This window comes from Lepisosteus platostomus, chromosome 6, assembly GCF_059453375.1.
Source record: "Lepisosteus platostomus isolate fLepPlt1 chromosome 6, fLepPlt1.hap1, whole genome shotgun sequence".
Classification (NCBI taxonomy): Eukaryota; Metazoa; Chordata; class Actinopteri; order Semionotiformes; family Lepisosteidae; genus Lepisosteus; species Lepisosteus platostomus.
Genome location: NC_142616.1, coordinates 25,276,191 through 25,295,747, shown reverse-complemented (window position 1 = coordinate 25,295,747; position 19,557 = coordinate 25,276,191). Strand labels below are relative to the sequence as shown.

Genomic DNA, 19,557 nt, shown 5'->3' with positions numbered 1-19,557 from the left:
AATCTTTAAACAAATTTTCCCATCTTAACACAGAGAGTAAGCATACCTGTCTTGAGCTTGAAAGCTATCTGGAACAGGAAAAGAATATAAATGAAAAATTGTGGAATCTCAGATACAGTCTACTACTGTAGGTCTTCCACCTCATCTTTTTTTCAAACTCAGCCTTTTCAGGAAGTAAATTACTTAATAAATGACAAGGGCAGATGAGTTTGACATTGAAGATAAGGAAGATGAAAATAAACATCAACTCTTTTTGCTGTTGCTGCACATAACCTATTATTAACATGATAATGTTATGTTATTAGCAACATTGATAATGCTCCAAATCCACCTGCTGGGCATTCTACATATTACAGTCTGTGCTTATAAAGAGCCAATGTGAACATGTGTAAGGCAGTGGTCTTCTGTCCTCTGGCCAAGGTCCTGGAGAGTCCCAGTCCAGTAAGTCTTATACAGTAGGTCACCCTCAATCACTGCCTTAAAAGATAAGGAACAGTCGGAACCATTGATCAATTAAGATAAAAAATTGTTTAGTTAAGAGAAACCTGGTTATTGAGCGCTAAAGAGAATGATGATTTTTCTACCAAATGATCTCTAAATTTCTGTACATATTTTAATAAGTCACCCCTATGAGTTACATTGTTCCAGATCTGTAGAAGGTGGATAGTGGGTACCTGTATCAGGATAATGCATCTCCAGGACTAGAGATACCCCTGGTCTAGAATATGTTATTGGTTCAGAAAATCTGTACAGGCAAATAAAAGCCAAATCTTTACACTGCTGAAGTTTTGACAGAGAAGGTCAAAGGGGATTTTCTGTAAAAGTGTCAGGGATTCCTGTAAACAAAGACTGATGATTCTGTGCCTCATCTTTGAGGAATTGCCAGTGACTGCTGGAAAGTAAAACTTCCATCCAGTAGTAACTGAGGGTACTTTTGACTTTGTAGCTCAACAGCGTATTGATAGTGCTTCTATCAATCTAAAAGAATCATGGGTTAATTGCTCTTTTCTGATTGAAGTAGTGATGTACAAACTGTAATCAAAGGCAACTAACTGGTGCCTTACACTTCGAAATTCAGACTCAGTTCTTTTAGTCTGTCAAACTACAGTAGGATAACCCTTTGAGTCTGGATATACCTGATTTCTCTTTTTTGGACTGATTCCAGAGTGGCAATAAGTAGCATGGTGACCAAAATTTTACACAATACCTACTTTGGATTAAATACTTGAAGCAAAGCTTTTGCTTAAGATTAACTGCACAGAAGGTTTTGACACTTTATTCTTCATTGTCTTTGTCACAGTAAAATGGTGAGTCAAAAGCTTGCACTTTATACATTTGGTAAGTGAAACAGGGAAGTGACTTTTTTTCTTAGATCAGAAATCTAAGATGTAGTTATCAGACTTTGTGACATGAAAAATCCAACAAGGGAGCTGGCAGCAACAAAAAGCTATTTTATTGCCAAGCTTACAGTATATCCCATCCTGCACATCTTTTAAACAAATAGACTATATTAATTGCTGTCTATAATATGTGAACACATTGAGGAGTACACCTGTGTTTACAATAATAAAAACATACACATAAACATACACATAACAGAAATCCATCAACTATTAGACTGAGCCATGTGTGATGATTCTTATTAAGTTTTTCACATTAAATCAAATAAAGAGAAGAGATATGTCAGAACATGTACCAAAGAAAAATATTGAACACAGAACGGATGAGTTCTCTTATGCTGTAAAGCTGCAGTATTCTTTTTTGAACTCTTGCAGCTCAAGCGGCTTCGGGAAGCTGAGAGTCAATACAAACCTGTACTGGATAAAAACAGGAGACTTAGCAGAAAAAATGAAGAGCTGGCCCATGCCCTTCGTCGTATGGAGAACAAATTGAAATTTGTCACCCAGGAGAACATGGAAATGGTAAATTGTTAGTTCACTGTGTGTGTTTTTTCAAGGATAGTGCTGTCAGATTAATTTTGTTGTCATCTAAAATCAGTCTATATTTAAATTAAAAAATTCTGCTGTAGTGTACTTTGCTCTTCGGTTATAGTATTTGTCTAAATTTGCTAAATGTACAATTTTCCTAATAGCATTTTACACTTCTAGTGAATTAGTAGACAGAACAGCATCTGAGAGTTGTTAAGTGTAAAGAAGGTTAAAGATCTGACCTCCTGGATATTTTTAGAAAAACTCTGCCTGTCAATTGAAACAGCAGTCCAGCTAACTAATGAGAAACGTGGTCTGTCTTTGGAACAATGCTATTGAAATAAACATGAACTGCTTGGACATAGATTAACGTCCGGGGGTTTTGTGTGCATCTATCTATCTGTTCTAGTTCTCAGACGTATAACAATATTTTATTTTCTGTCTAGAGAGAGAGAGCGGGAACCATCAGGCGCCCAAGCTCCTTGAATGACCTTGATCAAAGTCAAGAAGAGCGAGAGATTGAATTTCTGAGGTTGCAAGTTGTTGAGCAGCAAAATATCATTGATGATTTGTCGAAGGTAACGCAATAACACATATCAGTCTTGGCCTCACGCTTAGTCATTCTAGTCTATTCAGCATAAACACTGTTTAGAATTTAATCTCAATCACCAAATCCTTTAGAAATACAGTTATATACAGTATCTGTAGGGATATAAATATAATTAATAGTTACTGATATTTATAAGTTATGAATCCATTTTTATGATGTAGTTCTCTGTTTTTGGTAAACGTATACAATAAAGATTCAAAAGAATTAACATTATTCTGTATGTAGAATATGTACATGAATATATGCAGTACTGTACTGTATATGCTTACAATTGTAGGACAAGTACAGTATACTTTGTAAACAGATTAGATACTGAAATGTAAATACTAGGTAATTAGAATCTTCTTAGATGCTAGGTTTTAAATGTTCATTATTTTATTTTTGAATTTCAGGCACTGGAAACTGCTGGTTATGTAAAGAGTGTCATAGTAAGATTTAATTTTATTCTTCTTATTCATACTTAGCTGCAGGGAAAGACCTGATCTAGATATTTTATTCGACCCTTTCTTCTATAGTTTACCCACAAAAGAACATGTATATCACAAGACAGAATAGGGTTCAGACATTCTGTTTCTCAGATTCTCAAGGATGCCAGTATTCAGGTGTTGCTGCTGTTTTCTAACGGTAATCATGAAGACTGTAACTTGGGCATTGTTTTAATTGTATTTCAGTGGATGTTTATGTTTAAAGAACCTAGGAATTTTTACAGTACTGAGAATGAATCGGTTTGAGCATCAGGATTGGCATTAAAATTACTTTTCAAATGCTCTATTGTTTTTCTGTTTCATTGATCACGTCATTTGTCTTTATCTACATTGCATAGCCTCATAACTGGTTTGCTGTGCATGTATTCTGTGCAGGAGCGTGATAAACTTCTGAGGTATAGACGGCAAAGGAAAAAAATTGTCAAGCCATGTAAGGTAAGAAGTTACAGGTTTATTTCTAGAAATATCAAGAAGCTAAAATCAGATTAAAACAAGCAGTAACAAACAAACAGTAAGCCTCACAAAATTAATGCATTTTAATAATTTGACACAAAATGCTCATGCTCAGCTAGATTTCCGCTCTTTTGCAAGTGCCGTGAAAGCCTCTAACATCCTGTGTTGTCCTCAGAAGCCGGTGGTAGAAACATTCTTTGGATATGATGAAGATGCATCTTTGGATTCTGATGGCTCCTCAATCTCTTATCAAACCGACAGGACTCCTTGCACGCCTGATGATGATTTAGAAGATGTAAGAATATAGAATATGGTATAGTTTTTTTAAATGCACAGACATATGTATTAATACATGCCTTATACAGATTAAATTACTCAGAAAAAAACAGTTGAGAGGACATTTTTCATAATTTTTTCAATGTCACTGAAATCCTGAGTTTCACAAATGTTTGACATAGAAATCCATTTAATTCCATGGGAGCTGTGTTTTTAAGTAATACAAATAAGGAGTTTTACCTTGTGTGCAACCCCGTTGAGTCATTAGCTTATTTAAAGCAACAACTGTCTCTGCAATATTGCAGGGCATGGTCAAAGAAGAGACAGAACTGCGGTTTCGACAGCTGACAATGGAGTACCAAGCATTACAACGGGCCTACGCACTGTTGCAAGAGCAGGTTGGGGGAACATTTGATGCTGAAAGAGAAGTCAAGGTATTTGTTTTAAGTTTTTGTCAGAATTAATCTTTATTCTATTTATATAAATGCTATAGCATCAATAGAAACTTCAGAATCAATTAAAATATATTTTAATTATTATAATTATTTTAAATGATCATACAAAATAATAAATATGTGTCTATTCATACATTTGCAATAACCTCTTTATCATTAAAGTTTGTGATTGCAAACCTAACTTGAAGGGTACAGGGTACAAGGCTGGGACTGCTCCAACTCATTGCATGGCACACACTCTCATACACATACTACAGTCAGTTTAGAGAAGCCAGCTAGCCTGGATAGTGTAAGTTAAAAGGAGCGCCAAGAGAACCCCAGGTGGAAATAGGAACATGCGAACCCAATAAATATATAAACAATATATAACATTTAAGTATTTTTAAGTTCTCCCCATGTTCATACAGGTTTCTGTGGGTACTCTGATTTCATTCCACCTCACCAAGACATTCTTAACAGATTAATCAGTATCACTAAACTGTATCTGTGTGTGTGCATTGGAATGTACCCCATTCAGGGTGCTGTCCCTCTTGCACCCTGTGCTTCTCAGATAGGCTCCAAGTTGTTGTAACCCTTTTATTTTGGCTTGGATTTTTTGTAAGTAATAAAAATAAAGCAAATTAAACCCCTCCTCTTAAGGACGCTCCAGGCCTTCCTTGTTTTTCACTCATCTCCCGCACCTGCTCCCTGTTCCAGCCCCCTTTAAAAGCCAGACGCCTACTCTGTCCCGGGCTCTGCATTGGTTCCCGTACCAGGCGAGTCTGGGACCTGGAAGCGCCTGGCCCCATCAAGGCTCCTGTTCCTGTTCCTGTTCCTGTTCCTGTTCCTGTTCCCGACCCGGTTCTTGTTTTTATCTCGTCTGTCGTGGATGGATCACCTGGCTTTGGACTTTTGCCCCATTTTGGATTCCCCTTTTGGACTCAGTTCTGGATTGTTTGCCTCGGCCACACCTTCCCCGAACACCAGCGCACCATGGACCCCTGTTTCCTTTCCCGAATCCCACATGCTTTTTTCCCCTTGTTTTCCTAACTCAACCCGGATTGTGTCGTCTGCATAGGGTCCGGAAGGAACACCTTCGTTCCACAAATAAATAAGGGTTAATAGTTAACAGGGTTAAAAGTTACAACAGAATATTATGACAAATTCTTTCACCATGCATCTGGATAGGCACCGTGTTCAATAACATTATTTCTATTCATATTGAGCATTCCATGAGATCTTAATTAAGGAAAATGTCTTTCAGATATTTTCAACGTTATCACTTTTAACTTTTATTTTCTGTTTCTTTAGACGCGAGAACAACTACAGGCAGAAATCACTCAATACCAAACAAGAATAGAAGACCTTGAGAAAGCTTTGTCACAGCAAGGCCAGGTATTTTATTAAAGCATCTGTTTAGTTTAAAGTGGTCATGAATTGGGGGGGGGCACACTAGTCAGGAGGTTATCAATACTGTCTCACAGCTATTGGTCTGGAAACTAGGGTGGCTTCTGTGTAGAGCTTTCATGTTGACATTGTGACATTGACAAGTTTTCACCAGTTGCTCCCCCAATCTGAAGGCATGCTGTCTCGGTTAACTGTCATCTCTAAATTATGCTGTGAGAGCTTGTGTGTGTGCCTGTGCCCTATAATGAACTGTTGTCCTGTCCAAAATGTATCCCTCCTTGGAGCCAGTTATTCAGGTTCTATCTTCTGATCAGCAGAGGGCGCCTCAAACACTGCTTGCTGGCCCAGCTGCACAGCAGAGGCTCAGACCATGCAGATTGCTGTTTACAGTCATTTTTTAAATGCACTTAATTATTAAGTTGTTGTTGAAAATGGGGATGCATGTTTGCATGTTGATATGCATTCCCTCAGATATAATATTTTGGATTCAGTGCACCAAATATCCAAAACCTAGATTATATCTGTTTTTGTCTAATAAACTGTCATTGAATAAATATCATTGAATAGTGAAAAATAGAAGTCTCACCAAACTATTAGGTAACAGTTCAGTTTTACATTAACTCAAGATTTAAATTTAATCTGAAAACAATAGAAGAAAAGAATATGGGTATAGGAATATATCTTAATAATGGTAATTTACTAAACAAAATTGTACCTGTAACAAAATTCAGACTTTTGTTATACAACCTGTGCTAAATATCTCAGTGTTTAGGCAGCAATCCAGACAAGCATTTCAATAAAGTAAAGAAGGTCTGTGCTAGATACACCATAAGTGCTGATAGTTTAGTTCACAGATTTTCCAAATGTTGAGTGCTTTAGCGCGCTATATGAATTTAATAGGAAACAAAGACCTTTGAGAGCATATTGACATGTTTCTAAGAACAATTACTTTTATTGGATTTAAAATGGGGGAAAGCCCATTCTGCTCAGATGAAATAAAGGAAATTGCTTAACACAGAATGCATTAAAATACAAATGGACTTTCAATAAGCAACTTAGAAATAAGATGGTTGTATGTTGACTAAAGCACTTTGAAAAATAAACTCAGTGACAAAAAAAGTAGTTTAATTCAATTTACTTTTATCCACATATCAGTTTATACTTTTCAGTTATTAGCTAATGAGCTGTTTGAACCTGCATACCTACACAAACTTTTATAAATTTAAGGTGTAGTTCAAAGGTTTTCAACTGATATACTGCCTTGAGTATATTAAAGGCAATGGCAATGAGTCACTATACACATTTCTGCCATGGTAAGAAATTACAGTATGAACTCTCCATTACAATATATTAAATGCATTAGAGGATGAGCTGTTACAGAAATATAGTAAGAGCTAAAGTGACCTCAGAAAGGCAGTGTGGTAAATTATGTTGCTTAGTTTAACAGGAATGGATTTTTATGAATAATGATATTTAGATATCTCAAATCCCAAATTACACCTAGCTTTGCTATAACAGTGACTTGAATTTCATTTTTGATTGTTTCTGGTTTCAAATACAGTGGACAGTGGGCATAATGTATTGTACATTGAATTTCATCTTATACAGTATCATTGTCAAAAGATGGGGACAAATTGTTTTGGTGCAGGGATCTACAGAGAATTTCAAACACATGTAATCTAGAATGGAATGGGGGAGAATTCAAAGAAAATCTGCAAGGGGCATATGTAGCTATTAGAAGGTAGTGTAGATTCTTCTTATTTGAGCCACAACAGTTAACTGGGACAGAACTTGCCTTTCTTTCTGAGGCATTATGCAAACACGTTTTTGATTTCCTCACTGGATGGGACACCAGTCCCATCACAGAACCTACCCATTGGGCTAGAGAAAGCAGAATAATGTACTTCACTCTGCAGACTCTGCTGTAGGGATTTGAACCCAAAACCCACCAGTTATAAGTCCAGTTTCTGCATTTTGAAATGGTTATAATTAATTACAATGATTATCTGGAGCACAATTCATCCTATAGTAACTATATTTTTGCCCTGTGATTATGATATACTTGGATCCACAGAAAATTACTAACAAAGACCGGCGTTGAAAAATACAGTATTAGGAGGTACAGATACAGAAATGATGGAAAAGGTGACGGAGGAGCACTACAAACCTAAAAGAGTATTAAGGCACAGGAGCCTAAGATAGAGAAAATAAGGATCTCAGAAATTGAAATGCATAGTGCAAGAAGTATACTACAGGCCTCTAAATTCAGATATCAGTGAAAATACAGTCTTATTCTATGACATCAAGAACAATAGTAAAGGATGGTTATGATGAGAGATTTACATTTTTCCCACACTGGAAAAAACCATCAGGAATAGCTGCAGCTGACACAGAACTGTTACACATGCTTAACAGCAGGAGAATATTGGTATAATTCAAATTGTGAATAACTTTGTGAACCTCTAACTTTATTACCTGATGTAATGTGTGGTGCAGCTACAGGCACATAATGGCTGCTGCACATCAACCATGTGGGTGGTGATTGACTTCAGTAGTCAATGAAGTGGGTCCTGTTCTTTGTTTAAAGCAGTTTTGGATCCTTTGGGATGGAAACACTATAAATTGCAAGGAATTATTGTTCTTTGAAGTCTTTTCAAACAGGCAGGACAGAGTAAGGAAAAGACAGGTGTAAGAACCATTAGGGAAATGTGAAAGTGATGCAGTGCAGAAATCAGACTGAAGAAATTAGGAGTAGAATGGGTAATGAGTAAGTAATGAGTTCAACAGAAGTAGAATTAGTTAAGATATTGTAGATACAGTATGGAATCAGCTGAGAATGGAGCTTAAAGATGTTCTATTTTTCCAATGGATTCATCCCACTATGAAATCAAAGTATAAAAAGAAGCAACCAAAATGGTTTCATAAGTCAATGAAGAAAAATTAGGAGAAGGCTAAAATAAATAATAAAGTTCTTTTTTCAGTAGAGAAGGAAATAAGGAAAAGAGAAAGTGTTTCATAGACAATAATGGAAAACATTTAGAGGAAGAATTGGAAATGGTTAATGTGTTAAATGAATTTTTCATTCAGGTTTTTAGAAAAAAACAAAATGCTTCAGGCTGAACAAACACAAAGTTCTCTATTAAACGTAGCAAATAAGAGGCAGAAGTGTCTCAGGTACTAGAAGCACTTAACGTAATCTCAAGGGTCCAGTTTTTATTCATGTTGTTATTCATAAGCCATTAACAAAACTATTCTAGAAGCTTTTACAGACTGGAGTAATATGTATTGACTGGAAAATTGCTAATGTTGGGCCCATCCATAAAACAGGACAAAATGGAACTAACTATAGAACAGTAGGTGATTAGTTAAAAAACTGCTTGCATCTTCATATTCAGCCTTTTCCTTTTCAAATGAAAATACATCAGGGGACTTTGTAGATTAAAAGGAGTGCTTTTTAATGAAAGTTTTAGAAGAATGTTTGTGCCAAGAAATGTATTGTTTAAGTACATGTAATACCATGTGCTGAAAAAGCAGCAATTTGCTCAGAACAGTGAAGAGAATAACCTGTCAGAATAGTTTTTTTGTCACCAAAAGCTACATTATACTGTATATATGGAAACGTATTAAGCATGCAACAAAAGTTATAAGATCTAACGATCCTCTGTTATTTTTTTAATGCCTCTCAGTATAAATAAGTATATAAAGACTGAAAGAGAAAACTAATTTTAAGTCAATCTAAAGTATTAAATTCAATCATTTATTTACTCTACTTACTGAATGTTATTGAATTAACTAATAAAAAAATATTTGACATACACTGTAAGTGTTGTAATAAGTCAGTTGTGCATAATATATTGCAATAGCTTTTTCTGTATATGTTTATGTACTGTATTTTATTTAAGATCAATTAGCTGCCAAATCACTTATATGACTTTATTTTACTTTACCTACCTCTGTTTGTGTGTTTTAAAAATGCAAAGTAAACACAGAAATATGTAATATAGCTAAGTAACAATAATTCAGATGAATACATTGAATGTAGAATTGTAGTTTAAAATCATACAATTACACATTAAAGTTAATGCTTGGCTGTAAATTATTAAATTTAATTTTAAAGGATATGAAATGGATCGAAGAGAAACAAGCCCTCTATCGGAGGAACCAGGAACTTGTTGATAAGGTGAGTGTAGCCTTTTTATTATTTAATAATTATACAAAGTAATTTTCAGATGTTATAATGGTCTGTTTTCTTGCATACAGTTATTTCTAACCCAGCTAGCTATGGTGGAACAATAAGGATAAAATACTTTGGAATCTGAATGCATAACTTTCTGGTGAGGTGCTGAGTCCTAATCACTATTCAATGCACAAACCTGAAAATAGCCAAAAACAAACGTATATCATATTTTTAAATACGTTTGACTGCAGACTGCCTTCATCATATACACCGTACTAGGCAGATGTTTTTTTTTCATTAAGGTACAGTACCTGTAGAATATATTTTTGCTGAGTATCTGTGTTCAATAGCTGTCTTTTATTCACAGGGTGAAGTTTGAAATCATGCTTGGAAATGTAACTTACTTACTGCTTGGAAATATTTCACTAAACTTTGAAAAGTCATTGGTATTCCAATTTTAGGGGGGATTCTGTTTCAGAAGCTTTCAGTTAAAATTCCACAGAGCCTTCTACTGTTTAATCCTCATCCAAGCTCAGACACCTCATCTGAACCTGCAGTTTCTCTTGTACTGAGCAGGAATGCTTTTTCATCACCAGCAGAGTAAAACTAACCTGTTTAACAGTGGCCTTATCGCAGCTCATGTTCCCTCTTAGTGGGTGAACAATCCAATTGTAAAAAAAAATTCAATGATTTTTTTCGGACATTCCTATATGGTCAGTATTAAGTATGTAAAGAAATAAAGAATTGTTTGAGCGTTTTTACTACACAGTCATTTAATTAAGCGTTTTCTATTTTTCTGTTTTTCTAGATTAAACAAATGGAGACAGAGGAATCAAGGCTGAAACATGACATCCAGGATGTTAAAGACCAAAACGAACTTTTAGAGTTCCGTATCCTAGAACTTGAAGTAAGATAAGACATTAGATTCTATCAAAATTCTGATTTAATTCCTTTTTATGTTCCTGTGATAATAATCTGTTGAGAACAGATAACCTGTGCTGAAAATTCTTAACAAACATTGCATTTTCCTGAGACACACAAGATGGATAATTTTGTAACAATCTTTAATTTAATTTCAGGAGCGGGAGAGAAGATCCCCTGCAATCAACTTTCATAACATTCCGTTTACAGAAGGCATGAGTCCTCTGCAGGTGTATTGCCAAGCTGAGGGTGTCAATGTAAGTCAACAACCCTCAACTCTGACATCCGCATGATGTTAAATATTTCATAAATATGAGCAGAAATAATCTGATCTTTTCTCCTTTTTTTAGGATATTGTAATTACAGAGTTGATGAAAAAGTTGGATATTTTAGGAGATAACGCCGTAAGTGTATGTTGCCTTTCTAAGTTGTGCATTTCATAATTACTTAATTACAAGTTATTTTTGCAATGAATATTTATTTAAAAACTGGAAAGTTATATAACTGTATTTTAATGTGCTCTAATATTTCTTTTTCTTTGTACCTTCCAGTGAGTTTTATTAATATCTGTTTTTTTTTCTATCATACAGAACTTAACCAATGAAGAACAAGTAGTTGTCATTCAAGCAAGGACAATTTTGACCTTAGCGGAAAAGGTATTTAGCAAGTTGTTTTTGTTTTGTTACAAAGGAAATACTGAGATTCAGTAAGTCGCTGTAACATTTACAGTAAAATGCCGCATTCATATATTTTTTGGTGGCAATATTATAATTTAATGCATGAAACAGCTGAATGCTTTCCGCACAAATTGAAGACAAGATGCAGTTGCTTTTCAGATTTCAAACAGACAGCCCCATTAAAAAAAAACTGAAAAAGTAATTGCAATGAATTACAATTAAACAGCAATTTGTACGTTTTGGCAATGAGTGTTTTGTTTTTCATTGTCACTTATTGGATTTCACAAGAGAGGAGTAGCATTTACCCCCTTAATATGGATAAGTTTTATATCTATGGGGTATTTCTGAAGTACAAATAAAATTTTTATATGGTTCTATATCTACTTAACCCAATGGTTATAATTTCATGCTTTCAGTGGCTCCAGCAAATAGAAGTCACCAAATCAGCTTTACAGCAAAAAATGCTGGACCTTGAAAATGAAAAGGTAATTGACATCTTGAAAAAGATTTTCTATATTCTGTTTTCTGCCTTCTGACTGAGCATCTTATGGGAAGATTATCTGTAATTTTTTTTTCTAAGGAGCTCTTTAGTAAACAGAAAGGGTATCTGGATGAAGAACTGGACTACAGGAAACAGTCAATGGATCAAGCACATAAGGTGAAAGCTACAGTATTTTCTATTTTTTTACTTGCCTTAAAAGCTATTTTTATTTGCTTTTACAAAATATATTACAGTGTAAATACTGTAGCCTTCAAATGTATTTATCTTTGATGATCTTCAAAAGCTGTTTTCAGTAGGCTGGCTGATATATATACTGTATATCATTTATATGTATATTTATATGTCTATAAGGCATTTATATAGACATAATAATATGATTAATTAGAACTCAATATTTATTTCCATTAGGAACTACATTTTAACTATTGCATATTTAAAGTAACTTAAAATATCCAACTTTTAAGTAGAAAGAAAACTTGCTAATGTTGTTACCAAGCAGTTTGTTGGGTCGTTTAAGAATTAATTTAAGTAAATAGCTCAAATTCAAAGAAAACCAGCAAGTGTTGGTACCCAGCACCAGGATTAGAAACCCAGCTCCACAGTAGATGTGCTACAATCCTACATCGTATTAGTACTTTTTATTGCTGTCTTTCTAGAAAAAGCATTTGGATTAAAATATAAGTGTTGAAAATAAGAAACCTGGCTTTCATTAGGAAATATGCATGACTTTTTTTTTGTAAGTGTATCTCTCCTTTTGTAATGGGCAGCGGATCCTTGAATTGGAAGCCATGCTGTTTGATGCCCTGCAGCAGGAAGCTGGAGCCAAGATGTCTGAGCTGCTCTCAGACGAGGAGCGGGAGACTTTGAAGTACGCAGTGGACCAGTGGAAACGGCAGGTGATGAGTGAGCTCCGAGAGAGAGATGCTCAGATACTCAGAGAGAGGATGGAGCTGGTTCATCATGCGCAACAGGTGTGGGCACAGCTTTCTTTCCTTCATTTTCCCTTTCATTCTTGTAGCTCCCACAGCGTAGCCAGCTTTTGACAGCACAACACTGTGAGGAGAAAAAGAGAAAAATGTGTTTGCTAATAAAATACTTACAGTAGATTTACTGGAAGACAGTTCTAAGCCTTTAACATTGCTAGCAGTAAAATGTAACACCCTTTTCGTACTCGGTTGGCTGTTGGTTGATGAAATGTTTTAGTGTCTTCATTTAAGTGAATGATCTACATACATATAGCTGAAAATTAGAAATTAGTAAAAAGACCTATCTTTCCACAGATTATTCAGAAGTTCATGCAGCAACTTTACATGTATGTTTAATCCCATGTACTGTAGCACAAATGTGGTTGTCACTTCATTCACAAGAGCACGCACATTTCCATTGAAGCAGCAGATAACAGAAAATTTTCCATTCAAGAGCTTCCCAAAAAGCTTCCCATACTGTCGAACTATTTAATTTGATAGTTGTTGAGTTAACAGGGCACACTTTCTTTTATGGCTTCTAGACATTTTTAGGATGTGGTTGTTGGTTGTTTTCCCACACACGGGGAAACTTCGGTATGTTTTGGGGTCTCAGTGTTTGGATGCCTAGCTGAAGTGGTGAATTGCCATTTAATATAATATCATAAATAGTGAAGATTATTTTTATAGATCTGAAATAGACTGCATCACACATCAGAATGTTTATTTTTGTCTTGCATAACACTTTATAGAGAATTAAAGAGCTAGAAGAAAGAATAGAAGCACAGAAACGACAGATAAAGGAATTAGAAGAGAAGGTAAATATTTTTTTTATTTTATTGGTCAATACTACAGACAGACACAAATGGTATAATTTACACAATGAATTTTCGGTATTGGGTGCCATGGCAACCAACACAGCTGCCTCACTACTCATGAGGCCCTGTGTTTGATTCCATCTTTGTGCTCCTTTTCTGTGGAGCTTGCATGCTTTCCTGAGTTTCATGTGGGATTTCTTCAAGTGCTCCATTTTCATCTTCCAAGCTTCCTCCTACTGTACCTCACAAAGACATGAGGGTTAAGTAAATTAGTGTAAAGTAAGTAAATTATCCATGTTTGCATATGCCTAGCTCTTGCTTTGTGCCCTGTGCTTCTGGGATAGGATTCACTTTGCCATGATCATTACTAGGCTTAAGCAGTTTCCTGGTAAAGAAAGGAAGGAAGTATGTTTATATTAGACATGTTAATTTTAATTTTAGAGATGTCTTTTATTGAAATAAAGATGGATCATTTTAGCTGAATGCATGGAATTAAACAATTATAAAGCACAACAATGTTAGTTGATTATTTAATTAATATCAGATCTCAGGTTTTATGTAATATAAGTATATGATACATACAGTATTAAGCATTCTTTTCTTGCTTTGTGTTTTGCTTCCTTTTCTTACTGTGGTCTAAACTATACTTATTTCTCTGTTCTTTTTTATTTTATACCCATTTTTCAGTTTTTATTTTTATTTTTGTTTTTTTCTTTAGCCTTCATTCTTTGGTCATAGCTCTTCCAGTCAGCCAAAACAGGTAGGTTCTGATATATTCATAATCAGTTAAAGGCCTCACTGTAGTATTATATCATAATACTGAAAAGGTACTGGAGTGGTTGGGAGTTAAGACCTTATGATCACTGCTTTGTAAAAGTAAATTAATTTCAATGACTGATTAAATTATTCTTCATTTATTTGTTTCAATAATCCTTTACCAGAATAAAGATGAAAACACCAGAAGGTTTTCAAATTAATGCATTCCTCACTAAATTTGTAATGAACATTCAGCTTATAAACATTCTAACAAGAAAGCACAATAATCAACTATGAAGGAGGCAATTGTTTGTAAATAATGGGAATCGAAGTCCTACAACTTCAGATTGAAGAGACTGCATCAATTTGCTCTTTAATTGGCCTTTTGTGCACATACAGTAGATAATGTTAATGCATTGTTATTGTTTAGTCACCAGGTGAACAAACAGTTTGGTGCATCTTAAGTAAGAAGATTGGAGTTGTCCAAGACATCACAACACACAATGAAGGACAAGCTGAGTTTGAACACCTTGGAGACATGACATTTGTGTTTCCTTTCAGGAAATTATTTTTTGGCTTTTTTTGGATCCAGATGCTAAAACAGTGGAAATGCGACACTGTTTTGAAGATATAAGAAAACATTTTTGAATGAAATAACAGAAAGCCTGAAAAAGGTACCATATAGAAAAGTTGTAAAATTTTGTGCACACAATTTAAGAACTCTTAAATTGAAGATTTTTCCTGCTAGGCAGGTGCTACACCCGGCTGCTTCTATATAGAAGCATGAAGAAATAAACTGATGTGCCCTACTGACATCTCACTTCTCAACCCGTGATGGTTTTAGAAACATTTTCAGCAGTTTCCTGAAGACAGTGTTTCAGATTCCAGTGAAAGTGGAAGATGCTAGGGCCCATACAATAAGTGTTTCAAATTAAAAATAAGCCAAACAATGGAATATAGTTTTAAAAACAGATTGTATTGGATACATTTTCAATAAATACACGAGAAGATTACAGAACTATCAAGGACTGATTTTTTTTCTGTTGGAAGGAGACATAAAAAAAAAATATTTAGTTCCTAAAGATGACTGTCTACTTTCCCAATATTTTAAAACTGAGATATTTACCTCAATCATGTGGTGCTTGTAAAATAATATTTTTGTTTTTATAAAAGGACTCAGTGCAGGAGCATCTCTGAACTCTAGCATAATTACACGTCATAGGCTGGAAGCTGAAAAAAAACAGTGTCATATGTATGTTGCAGCGATATTATATATTATATAGTATCACCCATTTAAGAAAGAGATTCAACTGGTACATAGGCAAGCCAGAGTTTCAGTTCACCTATCAAGGAAGATGGAAGATATGATGAAAACGTATACTTGGATTCTGAATGGATCAAAAATTATGTCTGATATTAATGGAAGTTGAAACCAAATTAGACTTAATTTCAACAAAGACAATGGTGAAGTCTTTCAGAGTGAATTGAAAGAGTTCCTATCCACCCCAAAATAAAATTTCACAGGTGAGAAAAAATAATTGCATTTTTGCATTTTTGTTTGACAATGAACATCCAAGTTATTAATTAACTACTTGAAACAAGTTCTGTAAAATGTTAAGATACCATAATTACTGTTATGTGTGTTTGGAGGAATGTTAAGAATGAAAATACTGCATTTTTACCATGATAAAATACTGTACAGACATTTAGTTTTTATTCATGCTGTTAAAGAAAGTTAGTATCCTTTAATTCTTAATATCTTATACAGTACCTCTATAAAGACAAACCCCATGTTATTCATGGAGTAAGGATGCATACAGTATTTCCCTTTTTAATTAGGTGATCTGTAAATTACCTGATTATGGTTCTGAATAAGCAAGATTTTCTTTTTTCCCCTTTAAATAAGCAAACTATATCACTATTTGAGTGTATAAACTGGTAATGTGTTGGCTTTTACATTCTCAAATCAAGCTACAGTCTTCAAATAAAGTCCACAAGAGGGAGTTCTAGATCAAAATACTTGCTTTTTTAAAACGCGCCTATGCTAAATAGGAAGCCTGGTATTATATATGTACAGTATGTACCAACTGATATTACCTCACCTAGAATGATAATTCATTATAAGCATAATAACGAATTGATTAGGAATTACAGGAATTTAAATTCTTTAGATTCCTTCTCATCTCTAGCCACAAACCAGCAATTGCCCAATAAGGTAGTTCCAGTAGCTGTTCAATACTGTTTGCTCTTTTTTATGAGGTAAATATCCTCAGTGCTTGTTCTTGCACTCTCACCAGCAAAAATGGTAAAATAGTGAAGTAATTTCACCATAAGAATTCATACTCAAAGTAAATGACATAAATGACTCATTTATGGTATTTAAATACACAGAATTCCTTCATTCCTGCTTACACACACCTCACGTTAGTCATGATTTAAACACAGATGCTTCCAATTGCGATATTACTTATTTTTCAGTTATATTTTTTCCCATTTTACAGAGGCCACCTGTTTGCAGTATGGATAAATTATAATTAATTATATGTAAGAGTATGTGTGTTTTTACTGTAAACTTTGTTTTGATTGATATGTATTGTACATTTTTTATATGTTTAATATTTTTACAGTCTTTTCAGACTATAAAACCTTGAAGATTAATAAGTTAATGCCACTCTTCGTCATTCCAATGGGATATAGTAGTGGCACAGCACTCCTGGTATTCTGAAACTATGGTATATAACTGTGGTGGAACATCCCAAAAGATATTTCCAATAACAGGTAAAAAAGTGATTGATTTATTAGCCCTGTTATGTAGCTCTTTTATATCTCTTTACTGTACTCTCCTAGAAATAGAGAAAAATAAATGATCTGCTTGTTCAACCCTTTACTCTTAGCAGGGAAAAATCACTGTGGTAGCAGGAAAGAATACTATAATTTGCCCAGCAAGAGCTGATCCAACTATCATCAAAGTGGCTGCATTACAGCACATTAAAGAACATACATTTTATGCATTTAAAATATTTTAAAAGAATTGTTTACATAACCCCTGAAGCATGAAAGGCCATAAAGTATTCATCATTTAAACCAAATTCATTGTTTATTTCTGTTGTCTTTTACAGTATGCTATTTTGTTTCCTCAAGCAGAACCATTAATTTTCCACACTGTGACTCAGTGTGTGTGGATGACTTATTAACTATTCCGGGTTAAACACCTTTATTAGCATAAAAAAGGTCCTATTTTCTATTCAGCCTCTTCACATCTGTTGTGTTTAAGGCAGTGTCAGATTTATTGAAGGAGGATTGATTGAACCCATCTGCCAGCACCTCTCAGAAAGCCTTTTTTGCAGAGAGATGTAACACTGACTGTTTACAGTAAACATATGATACCATGTATTTGTTTATTTCAGAGCTCTAAAATATGAGTATTAACAATATCATTGAATAAAAGACAAATTAAAGGGTACTGAACCAATTTTTATTTAACTAATTTAGTAGGTATTGTGGTGTTCTGTTATCTATATAATTGTACAATTATGTATAAAGTACATTGCAGCAAATACTTTGTTACTTTTTGGAGTGACTTTGAACCAAAAATATTGAATGGCAGAGATAAAGGATTTATCCCCCACTTATAATTATCTGCTGTATCATAGTTTACATAATTAGTCCAGACATACGAGCATTTGACTGCAATGAAATTATAGGCAATAGCCTGTTGATACTCTGGCTCATAAGTACCTCTTTGTTATGTCATTCTAATCATGTTTACCTTTCCTAAAACTAAGACTGGACCAGTCAAGCAATAATTAATCAAGCATTGTTATTTTTCCAAACATCATTATGTATAGACATGAGTGTTTCCTACAAAACATTTTTTTATTATTAAAAATTATAGCAAGAAGAAAGAAACTTTTCTTTAAAATATCAATGTTTAATCTTTTTATATAGACCATGCAACCTCATGGTCCTTAAGTTCATAAAGGGAAGACAGTGTGTATTTTTTCAATTTCTGTGCAAAATATCCTATAAACCTTGCTAATTTTCAAATGTAAAATGACTTATATACTGCAGTGCCCTTACAGAATAAAATAAGTACTCTGAATATAATGGAACTGCCCACTTCCAGTACTACTACTACTACTACTACTACTACTACTACTACTACTAATAATAATAATAATAATAATAATAATAATAATAATAATAATAAATGCTTAATACAGTACAAGTTGTGCAGGAGACATTTCATACCAGAAATGCTCAAAAGTGATCTGCATGCTGAGTTAATAGGTAAGTAGTATTTGTCAGCAAAACTATGTCAAAGTCGATATGTTGAATTAAATTCAATTGCACTCATTAAAATCAGCTGTCCAGGAGACGGCATGGACTATGGCATACCAAGTCCTCCAAAAATATAAGTCTAGCTAGAAAGTTTCTTTTAGGTCTGATTTACCATAAAATAACCACCAATGTAAATTAGAGATCACTTTAGCAAAACTAGAGAATGAATATAAATGTATTTTTTTATGATTGGCAAGTTGCTCTTTTTTGCAATACTTAGATAAAGTATCTAAAAAATTTTGCCTTCTAAGTGTCGATATATATTTATAAATAAATATAGCGAAATTTGTATTGTCTAAAGCATGTTTACAATGTAATAGGGCATCTTTTGTGTCACCAGAAGTTTTGTTGTCTTGTTTTGAATCACAGACAATGACAGCAATATAGAATATTGAAACTCCACCTCTTTTGTTTGTAAATTGGAGGTTGTACACATTACCGTGCACTTATAGTTTAATTGTGGTTTGAAATGCACTCATCGTTGCTGATTCATTATAAGACCAAAATGTAAAAACAGCATTGCAGTTCCCCTTTAAAAGCAGTTAAAGAACACTACAGTATATATGGTAGAACCTGGACCAAGGTGTAACACAGAAACTCATACATTGCCAGATCACCCACCAACATTATATAAGGCACATGTTAATACAACTTAATACCAGTGGGTTGTATTTTGTACATCTAACATCTGACTTTTTTCTTTAAATAGTACTATCAATCAGTGTTTAAGAAGTGCTCATTTTATTGTATACTGTTTCTGTTTCAATATTGGTCTTGCAGTCTAACAGGATATAAACAACAGAAAAAAAA

General features: G+C 34.2%; 1 protein-coding gene across 10 annotated transcripts in view; it reads left to right on the top strand.

Moving 5' to 3' along the window:
• The window catches only part of jakmip3 (Janus kinase and microtubule interacting protein 3), a 55,588-nt gene that overhangs the window by 31,787 nt on the left and 4,244 nt on the right, over positions 1-19,557 (top strand). For 5 of the 10 annotated variants that reach the window (XR_015939524.1, XR_015939523.1, XR_015939522.1 and 2 more), the window contains 19 exons: positions 1,776-1,922; positions 2,375-2,506; positions 2,931-2,966; positions 3,399-3,458; positions 3,652-3,771; positions 4,058-4,186; positions 5,498-5,581; positions 9,711-9,773; positions 10,579-10,677; positions 10,850-10,948; positions 11,042-11,101; positions 11,282-11,347; positions 11,785-11,853; positions 11,949-12,026; positions 12,638-12,841; positions 13,585-13,650; positions 14,369-14,410; positions 14,837-15,930; positions 17,034-17,184. Coding sequence is in view for 3 of the 10 variants with exons in the window: in XM_088635037.1 (XP_088491163.1) it covers positions 1,776-1,922; positions 2,375-2,506; positions 2,931-2,966; positions 3,399-3,458; positions 3,652-3,771; positions 4,058-4,186; positions 5,498-5,581; positions 9,711-9,773; positions 10,579-10,677; positions 10,850-10,948; positions 11,042-11,101; positions 11,282-11,347; positions 11,785-11,853; positions 11,949-12,026; positions 12,638-12,841; positions 13,585-13,650; positions 14,338-14,388 (1,563 nt within the window). In the remaining 7 variants the exon portion in view is untranslated. Of the gene's footprint in view, positions 1-1,775; positions 1,923-2,374; positions 2,507-2,930; positions 2,967-3,398; positions 3,459-3,651; positions 3,772-4,057; positions 4,187-5,497; positions 5,582-9,710; positions 9,774-10,578; positions 10,678-10,849; positions 10,949-11,041; positions 11,102-11,281; positions 11,348-11,784; positions 11,854-11,948; positions 12,027-12,637; positions 12,842-13,584; positions 13,651-14,337; positions 14,411-14,836; positions 15,931-17,033; positions 17,185-19,557 lie in introns of those variants that run through there. The other 5 variants (XR_015939520.1, XR_015939521.1, XM_088635038.1 and 2 more) reach the window with 5 other exon arrangements.